Source organism: Poecilia reticulata, chromosome 12, assembly GCF_904066995.2.
Source record: "Poecilia reticulata chromosome 12, P_reticulata-male-v2, whole genome shotgun sequence".
Taxonomy (NCBI): domain Eukaryota; kingdom Metazoa; phylum Chordata; class Actinopteri; order Cyprinodontiformes; family Poeciliidae; genus Poecilia; species Poecilia reticulata.
Window position 1 is genome coordinate 28,949,351 of NC_088841.1, and position 10,344 is coordinate 28,959,694.

The following is a 10,344-nucleotide window of genomic DNA, read 5'->3' on the forward strand; positions in this document are numbered from 1 at the left end:
ATTCAAACTTATGTCTGACAGAAAAACGTGATGAAGATCAACTATTCATGTTGCTCCATCCAGAGATTCAGAGTCTGTTGATCAGCTCCTAAGGTCTAAACCTGTTGTTGTGTTTCTGCCTCATATCTGAGTGACGACCACTGATTCTGTCTACATGAGACCAAATGAAGCTTCTGGTTCATCACTTTCTTTCCTCACTGCAGGAAGAACAATAAAAGTAACACCTTCTAAATATGGAGCTGCACTATTTTAGGAAAAAATACATTTTCCTATATATTTTTTAAAGTATTCGGTTTGAACTGGAAGCTGATTTGTTCTCTCAAAGAATATATTTATTTTTATTAATTATTTTAATTTCTCATGCAAATGAACAAACCAGAAGCAGATTTATATTTATTTCAGTTCAAACATCAATTCCTCTTCTGCCCTCAAGTTTTACAAATCACTAATGTAACAATGTGAACAGAACAGTGTTATATCTTTTATAATTTAGTCTTAATTTCTGTAGTTTATCTGTTAGTGATTCAGGATTTATACATTTTATTAAGCAATAGTTTGCCAGCTTGGTATCTTTCTAGTCAGCAAGATATCAAACAAGCATGGAAGTGAAAATTGACAGGACTTCTCTGGATCGCTCTTGTTTTTGAATTAAATTGATTTACAGTCTTTAAATCTGAGTGACTATTTTTTATAGTGCAGTTATAAAAGCAAATGTTGATATTAAAGCCCAGAACCTCCCACGTAATGTATTACTAAATGAATATGTTAGCTGTGATGCTAGCGAGCATTGGTATTGTCTGAAACAGCAACGTAACGTAAAGCTGCTTCCATTGGCCCCGCCCCCCGACCCGAGGCTGACGTCATCGGCTGCAGTCACATAATTGTTTAAACTTCGTCAGTAAATATTAAAAATTTAATAAACTGAATTACATGTAAAATGTCTCATTAATTTGATCAATAAAACATCAAACCAGCCATAAAACCAACTACACGGTAAAACACTTGAAGGTGGTTTAACTTGAAAATTATAGTCAATTTACTGTTTATTTTACTTCAAATTCTTGTTTCAATCTTGGATAAAGGTCTAAATTAGTAGTTTTATTAATATTAACCTAAGCAGTTATTATAGTTACTCATGGCCAAAAGTTGTACTTCAGTAAGAGTGAAACATTTAAACAAAAGTAAAAAGTTTCCAACCAAATGATTCAAGAGTAAAAATCTATTTGGTAAAAAAATCGACTCAAGTCCTGATCAGAAGATCATTTAATATTTAAAAATTACATCATTAGACAGAACAAAATACAAACTTATGAAGAGGTTTTGGTATTTTAACGACTAAAATGACAATTATCCATAAATGTAACATAAAATAACAAAATCGGACAAAAGAAAACTAAATATTCAATTCGGAGCTAAATAATTTAGTCAGCAACATAATTATGTAGTTTGTAAAATAAACACATTGCTGGGACCATTTTTGTTCACATATTCAATAAAATCAAAATTTTTAATAAATCAGATCCTGAAAAACAGAAATAATTACCCAGAGATGAACAAAAAACAGGACCTCTCACTCTGAGTGATTTTAGAATCAGAGCTGAACTCAGAATAAAGAGTCAGATGAGAAAGATTAACGCTGCCCTGCTGCTTCCAGCAGCCTGGAGATGAATCTGAATCTGATCAGAGATGAAGAAGATGATCAGATCATCTCCAGTTTCCTCTTTAAAACTCAGTTTCAATCTGATCAATAAGTTTTTATCTGGACTTTGTTCTTCATGCTGAGATCATCAGAGCTGCTGCTTCATCACTGAGATCTTCATCGGTACGATCTTTAATGTTTTATCAGTGTTGAAGTATGGAAACATCTTGTCAGTGAAGGTGTGTGTGAAGGTGTGTATGTGTGTGTTAGTATCCAGATCAGAGAAGGACAGTTTTCCTCTGTCCCAGTCCAGATTCACTCTGATCCTCTGGAGATTCTTCTGGACTGAGAGAAAAATGGAAGGAGCTGATGGAGAAGATGCTGAGTATTTACCTGAATAGAACCATATATACAACAATCCAGACCCTATGCTTCCCTTCCTCTGAACAGACTCTTCTAACACACCAAGTGCCAAGACTTCACTGTCTCCAACATCAACATCCCAGCTGTGGTTCCCTGAGTTAAAACCTTCAGAACTCAGAACAGAACAGTAGCCAAACCTCTCTGGATTATCAGGAAGCTGCTGTTTCCCACTTCTAGTCAAACTGGTCAGATCTTCAGACAGATAGATTTTTGACCCAGCTGTGTTTGGGTCCAGAACCAGAGGAGTGTAGGTCACCATGGTCTCCATGTTGCTCCAGATGTTGAAGGCCAGGTTGCCCAGATGTTTGGCCTGGTCTATCAGAGCTCCTGAGGGCAGCTGTGGATCCTCCAGCAGGGGGCAGCGCTGGACTCTTTCCACTGCAGCCTTGTAGTTGTGCAGGAATGAGACGTCTGCAGCTCTCAGCTCCTCCTCTGTGGCTCTGACTGTGTCTGAAAGAGCTGCTATCTCTCTGCTCAGAGCCTCCATCTTCTCCTTCATCATCCCTCTCTTCTGCTCCTCTTCCTCCCTCAGTGCAGCCAGCCTGGCCTCCTCTTCCTCTGCTAGAAACTGATGAAGCTGCTTAAACTGCTCCCTAATCTGCCTCTCTGTGTGTCGGGCCTGGACCTTCAGGTGTTCTGCTGTCTGATCAAACTCCTCCTGAACTTTCTTCCTGAGCTCCAGCTTCTCCTCTAAAGGCTCCAGAGTTTCCTGAAGCTTCTTCCTGTGTTGCTGAGCAGCTTCATCGATGGGTCTGAATCTGTGGTTGGTGTGTTTTTCTGAGTCTCTGCAGACGAGACAAACTGGCTGCTGATGGTCCAGACAGAAGAGTTTGAGTTTCTCAGAGTGCAGAGAGCAGAGATCCTCTGAAGCTGTTTGGTTTCTCTGCTGTAACAAAGACTCACACAGATTCTTCAGAGCCAGATTACAGGGAGGAGCAACTGATGCTGATCTTTTCCTACAAACAGGACATGAGCGACCAGGTCTTGCTGTCCAACATTTCTGCAGACACTCCTTACAGAAGCTGTGGCTACATGACAGAAGAACCGGATCCTTAAATATTTCCAGACACATTGGACAGCAGAGATCATCGTCTGATCTGGAAGCCATTTTGTCTCCTCAGAGTGAAGCTGAAAACACAGCAGACAGAAAGTCAAACCAGAAAGTCAGTTTCTCTCCTGTAGAAACTTTCTAAACTTACTTTCACTTTGATTTGCTTGTTTTTCCTCCTGCAGCAGTCTGTGTTTCAGCGTCTAGTTGCTCAGTTCTCTCTCTGTTCTCCTTGTTCAGAGTTAGTTTGATTTCAGTCGGAGACGAAGGCAGGAGTCAGAGTTCATCCTCAGGGCGTTTACTCAGTAAGTTTTTCTCTCTGAACTGTTTCCCGTTTTTTCAGTTGTTCCTGTTTGAATCAGTCCAGAGGTGGAGATGTGGCGCCCTCTAGAGGATTTGATCTTAATCTGCAGTTTTATTAAAACACTACAGCTTTTTCTGATTCATGACTTTGTTCCTGCTTTAAATTCAAATGAACACATTTCATGTTCAGTTTCCTTCTGTTTGCTGTTTTTCTGTCAGTTTCAGACTCTGGAGGTGAAAATGATGTTTGGTGTTGAGGAAAGTTTGTCCTGTTTTCACAACAACTGGATCAGAATCAGAAATGTTTTGATTTAAATTTAATCAATGCCCTGATATTTTTTCAATCTGAAAACTGGAAAACAGAAAATACTCCAGTTTTCAGCTGGAGTATTTTAAAGTTCACATTTACTAAAAATAAAACCAGAGAAGAAGAAATTAAATTTTATTAATTGCTTTTAACTGTAAAACTGTAAAATGTCTAATTAAGTTTGACCAATAAATCATAAAATCAACCAATACTGGAGTTTATTAAAACATCAACCGTTTAATCTTTAAAAATTACCCACATTTGAACTTATGAGGAAGTTTTGGTTCATTAGATCAAACTGAAAATAATTCATTTTAAATAAAACTACAAAATAACAAAATCAGGTAAAAGAAAGTTTTCCAAATCAGTTTTTAGGCAGAAATATGAAACTGATGAAATTAACAAACTGTACATTTTTGGTTAAAAGCTCATCGTTCAGTGAAGTTACTGAGTTACAGCAAAACTTCATCACAAAATGACTAGTAGACGTCAAAAGCAGAATGGAAATGTTCACTCTTTTGAATTTATTTACAGCAATTCATCTTTTCTACAACCAACGTATCAGAACTGAGTTTATGGTTTTCACTGGATAAAGAAACTGTTTGGATATTTAGGAGGTTTAAGTTTGTCCTGGTTTACCTGTCCTTTATTTTCCCAAGATGGCGCCCATCACTTCCGGTTCAGACTTATCGTTAACTGTTAGTAATCTTAATTATGTCATTAGGAAACATGATAAAAACATATTTAAATGCATCATCTATGATAGATTTAACAAAAAGAAACACTTGATGTCTAACAGAGTTAGCGTGACAGAAACCAAGATGATGCGTGAAAATAAGTTATTCTTTACTCTGCACTTATTTAACCTCCAAAACACTGACCACTGCTCTCTACTGCCCTCTGCAGGTTGAATTCATAACAGAAATATACTGAGGAAAACAACGTGGCACTTTTACCTTAGTGCTGGTTCAGCTAAAGTTTTTTTTTTTTAAGTTATTCAAACTAAAATGTCACCTTCTAATGAAGCTCATCAAAAGTTAAGCAATAATTTATAATGTAAGTAAACCTTTTGATTGATCATTGACAATTTATGTAAAGAAGTTTCTGTATTTTTATTTTAAAAATATATCTACGGAGCTCCCTAAGGGACACAAATAATTCTTCTCATTGAATTCCTTAACACTAAATTTAAAATTCACCCAGAATATACAGTCAAGCTGCACAAATGTAAACCTTTAATGAAATCAGATTACAGTAAAATAATAAGTGTCCAGACCTTTTTTTTCATTTTTTAGGAGTAATTTGAACCGTAAACCTTCAGCAACTTCCTGAATCCAATCAGGAGAAACGGGTTAAAAGTCACTTCAGGAGGACGAAGCTCCTCCAGATGATTACAAACTGGTTCAGCTCATTCACTTTTTTTACATGACAGAAAAACTTTCTACCAAACGCCTCACAGTAGTTTACATCTCACCTCCACTAGAATAAAACGTAATAAGATCAGATTTTATGCTGCAGGTTCAGGTGAAGGACCGGTTTGGGCTCAACGGACAGAACCAGCAGAACGACGCAGCTGCTGGTTTCCTCCAAGCGTTCAGTGGATGCTAGGCTACGCCGCTAACGCTAACCACTTCCGTCAGTCGCTGGCGGCCATCTTGCTAAAAATAATTCTCTATTTAAAAATAATCCTGAGTTAAACGACATTGTGAGTCACGCGGGTGACCTCTGACCCCCGGTAGCGGCGGTCGTCTCTTCGGTGAGTGTTTTTGAGTCATTAGTTCGGAGCGAAGCCCGCTGGGAGGGATTCCTCCGTCACTTCCTGTCTGGCTCATCCGCAGAAATAAAATCCTCCTGCTGCAGCTTCGCTCCGCTCGGCCGTCCGATCAGACGACCTCCGGCCGCCGCCGCCTCTCCTGGGCACCGCCGTCGCGCGCCGCTGGATGCTCTGGCCGCTCGAGATGAGGTTGGCGTAGCCGGGCGTGTGCGAGAAGGCATAGGCGGAGCGGCGGGAAGCTCGGTTTCTCACAAAGGCTGAGGGCTCGTCCTTCCTCCTCCTCTTACTCTCCTCCTCCGCCTGCTGCAGGTATTTACTCTTGTTCCTCTGGACCTGCAGGCGGCAAACAGAACCGTTAAAAAGATGAAACAGTCAGCGGATAGTTCCCACAGGATGTAAGGAAATGCAAAACAAAAGCATATCAGAGTTTACATTGAATAAGTAACAGTTAAAATCACATGTGAATAAGTTATTAAAACAACGATGCGTCACACTCATTGCACTTCCTGTTTGTCGTCTTTGTTGTTTCTGCCAGTAGTAACATCCGGTCACATGACTGGTGATGCGAAAAACGATTCCATTACAGTTTTTAAAGATGCAGTGATAAAATACAATGTAGACAGAACAACAACATCTGAGATTACCTTCAGAAATTTCCTAGAATAAATGAGTTTTCTGATCTCCAAAAGTCAAAAAATTTGAGAGAAAAATTCAAATTTTGAGATTAAGCTCAAGTTTTTCAGAAAAAAAAATTGAGACATTTCTGTTTGGAAAGTAGAATATTTTTGACAAGTTAGAAATTTCAATGTTTTTTCTAGAAATTTTAATCTGAAAATGTGATTTTTACAACTCAAATTATTATTATTTTTCATTTTTTACATACAAGGACATTTCTGAGCCCCAAAAGCCAAATATTTGCGAGAAAAAAAACAGGCAATTAAGATTCATCTCAGAAATTTTCTCTCATTAATCTGAAAAAGTTTCTCACATTTTTAAGGACATGTGAGAAACATGTCCTTAATAATGACATGTTTCTCACATGTCATGTGAGAAACATGACATGTGAGTAAGAATCTCGGAGTAAGAATCCAATTTTGCATTCACTGGATTTTGCAAAAGACTTTTTGTTGCAGACTGAAGCTTCTGAAAGAGGCCTTGGGGCAGTGCTTCTGCAGGGACCACCAGAGGACCAACATCCAGTTGCCTACATCAGTCACAAGCTGCTACCAAGAGAGAGGCGATACGCAACTGTGGAGAAGGAGGCCATGGCTATTAAATGGGCCCTTGATTCATTTAAATTTTATTTGCTAGGAAGAGAATTCACACTTCAGACTGATCACAGAGCCCTCCAATGGCTAGAAAGAATGAAGGACACGAATGGGAGAATCACCAGATGGTATCTTGCTATGCAGCCATTTCGGTTTAAGGTTCACTACATCCCCGGCAAAGACAACACCATTGCTGATTACTTTTCTCGATGCCAGAGGGAAGATCAGGAAGTGGGGGAGTGTGTGATTGCAGAATCCATGGCCACACTTTGAAGTCGGTAACTTTTATGCACAATTTGTTTTTCATTCAAACACAAGACTTTAGTTTCAACTCGGTGCATCATAATGCCACAGAGGAAACTGGGAGCAGACCAGACACATGATGCTTCCAGTTGTGGGTGAAGCAGTGAAAGTTCTCCAGGAATTGAAGAGGCTGGGATGTCTAAAGAGGTGAAGCTCATGTCTCTGCAGTGGTCTGTCTGTCCATCGTCTCAGAGGAACATAGTTTTGGATGTCAGAAGAAATTGTTGCTAAACTCCTAAAGAGCTGAAGAGCAAACCCCCTGGAGGAGACGGAGCGTTTGGGTCCAGCAGCATCTTCATGGTGAAGCAGTGAAAGTTCTCCAGGAACTAAAGAGGCTGGGATGTCTAAAGAGGCGAAGCTCATGTCTCTGCTTCAACAAAGGCGTCAGATGAAGAGCTGATGAGGAAAATGGTTCCAGCTCTGGAAGCAGATTCTCAGAGATTTGGGAGGATCTGACAGAAATCAGGACTTTTTCTGGAACCAGACAACAATCACCATATTTTGGTCTCAGTTCCAAACTCAGAGGTAACTAGTAGGAGGAGGAAGAGGTGAGGATGATGACGGGATGAAGAAGATCAACACTGTTCACAAAGTTTATAATTAATGCAATGGTTTATTTTAATGGTCCAAATTTCCATCAAATCTAAACAATAATTTTATAAAAACAGTCAAAGATCCTAAAGGGGGAATTATGGAGCAGCAGCTCAATGAGTGAAGAGGAGTTTAAAGTTTAAAACGTCTCTCTGGCTGATTGGATCTTAGAGAAAACAAACATTTTCTAGAGTTCAGGGTTTTCTATTCATTTCAACCAGAAGTTAAATATTTTAAAAAGATCAAAATGTCTAAAAACCAGAAGCTGCAGCTGTCCTGGATGAACTGAATGTTTAGATGTTTGAATGGCTGAAATCATCCAGAGGATGAAGGAAGTGGTTAAAGGTCAAAAACATCCAGAATCAACTTGAAGAAACAGGAGGATAATAGTGCTGAGTCAGCATTCACACAATGAAAACATCTGGACTCACCGAGCCTTTCTGCAGTTCCTCACAGCTGGAACCAGTCTCAGTCGTCCACCTGATGATGTGGGTCAGTGAACTCTCTGACCTCTATGGCCCTGTCAATAGAGTTATCTGGGATCAAACTGGCTGCTGCAGGTCGTGTGGTTATCCAGAGGAGAGCAGAGGGAAGCAGTTTCCCAGTGATGAGGTTTGTCAGCAGAACATCCAGTGAGGTGGACTTTGAAGGGTTAGTCAGGACAGGATTCTTCTTGAAGTCCAGAGGAAGTCGACTTTCATCCAGACCATCAAAGATGAACAGAACCTGAAACTTTTTAAAGCTGCGGATTTCTGTGTCTTTAATTTGATCAAAGAAGTGATGAATCAGTTCCACCAAGCTGAAAGTTTCTTCTCTCAAGTTATTCAGCTCTCTGAAAGTGAATGGAAATATGAAGTCGATGTTCTGGTTGGATCTGCCTTCAGCCCAGTCCAGAGTGAACTTCTGTGTTAACAGTGTTTTTCCAATGCCAGCTACTCCCATGGTCAGCACTGTTCTGATCCGTTGCTTTCTACCAGGGTTGGGTTTAAAGAAGTCTTCCAGGTTTATTTTTGTTCCTTGATTACTGGATGCTGTTTCAATCTGTCTGACCTCATGTTCCTGGTTGACCCCTGCAGTTCCTCCTTCTAAGATGTAGAGCTCTGTGTAAATATCATTCAGAGAGGTTTTCTCTCCACGTATTGCAATGCCTTCACAGATAGATTGGAACGTGTCCAGAAGAGACTCTTTGAGGTCATGTTGACATCGATCATCAAAATCTGAACAAAGAGATAAAAACACAATATGAAACACTTGAAAAAATGAAGACTCAATTGATTGAATTTTAATTTGATTGTTTCTATATCAGGATGTTTAAATAAAGAACTCATTCAAATTATAGACCATGAGGAAGATTTCATTCAGAAGAAACATAAAACATTCAAATCATAAAACATTCAAGTCATGGAGATTTATGGTGCCGCTTTGCTTGTTAATGAATTGACTGGACTACAAACATCATGCTGAACATTCAAAGTGTTTTCACACTAAGAGTCGCCTCCTGCCAATCTACAGGAAAACTTTTCTATAGTTTCTGACCTACAGCCCAGCAGGTGGAGTGCAACCATAATGCTCCATTTATTTTTGTTATAATTAGTCACTGTTGGATGAGTTCACTTCCACCCAGTCATGATTGGTGAAGGGACTAACCTAAATCAGAGGAGTCAGAGGACAAACTCAGCTGGCTGGACAGGGTAGGATCTATGTTGAGAAGACGTTTGATCATTAATCTACTGGCCCTCTGTCCTTTCTTCATCACAGCATCGATGGTGTGCCAGGCCTTGTTTGCTCTGGTTTGGTTCTTTTGAAGAATTTCTTCTTTCTCTGAACGTTTAAAGATGCCATCTACCTCAAGGCCATCAAGGAGCTGATTCAGGATTTCCTCAGAAACTCTCTTCACAAACTCATTGAGAACCTTGAAAAGTATTTTCTCTGCAGGCAGAAATCAGAAACATAATTAATTCAAACTGATGTCTGAGAGAAAAACGTGATGAAGATCAATTATTCATGTCGCTCCATCCAGAGATTCAGACTCTGCCTCATATCTGAGTGACGACCACTGATTCTGTCTACATGAGACCAAATGAAGTTTCTGGTTCATCACTTTCTTTCCTCAATGCAGGAAGAACAATAAAAGAAACACCTTCTAAATATGGAGCTGCACTATTTTAGGAAAAAAGGAAATTATGATATTATTGGTGAATATTGTGATGAAAATATTGACTGATTAACATTTTCATCACTTTTCTTTCTTCATCTCCATCTCTAAACTTTAACATATCTGACACCAAGTGTTGGAATAAAAGACACAGAATGTCTGACATATATTATTAATAAATGATGTGATTACTGGATAAGTTAATCAGTGTATACAGTAAATATTCCTGAAGTATCAGAGCTGCTGGCCTGTTCTTCACTTCGGTTCCTTTTAGTTTCACCAGAGCTTCACTGAACAGGAAGCATGAAAACAAAGACACTGAGGCTGAGCTTCATCACATGGCAGCAACACAGGCTGTGATTGGTCAGTTTGTTCCTTTAAGATTCTTCATTTCTGCTTCTGATCACTTACCAAAATCCTCTTTCTGTTTCTCTGCCATCTTTTACCTGGAAAACATGAAGATTCGTTATGTTTCAGACTTTATTTCATGAATAGTTTATTTTATGCAGTTGGAATGGGAACTATAAATACCC

At 39.2% G+C, this 10,344-nt stretch overlaps 2 protein-coding genes across 2 annotated transcripts; both read right to left on the bottom strand.

Moving 5' to 3' along the window:
- Positions 1-3,411, bottom strand: LOC145554362 (nuclear factor 7, brain-like). The gene is made up of 2 exons (XM_081613936.1): positions 3,262-3,411; positions 1-3,190 (listed from the first exon to the last, which is right to left on the bottom strand). Exon 2 carries the CDS (start codon positions 3,168-3,170, stop codon positions 1,788-1,790), a length of 1,383 nt encoding a protein of 460 aa, XP_081470062.1. The 5' UTR covers positions 3,171-3,190; positions 3,262-3,411; the 3' UTR covers positions 1-1,787.
- Positions 3,412-7,874: 4,463 nt separating this feature from the next.
- On the bottom strand, positions 7,875-10,344 carry LOC145554363 (protein NLRC3-like). Its single transcript, XM_081613937.1, has 3 exons — positions 10,223-10,344; positions 9,304-9,585; positions 7,875-8,873 (listed from the first exon to the last, which is right to left on the bottom strand). Exons 1-3 carry the CDS (start codon positions 10,248-10,250, stop codon positions 8,125-8,127), a joined length of 1,059 nt encoding a protein of 352 aa, XP_081470063.1. The 5' UTR covers positions 10,251-10,344; the 3' UTR covers positions 7,875-8,124.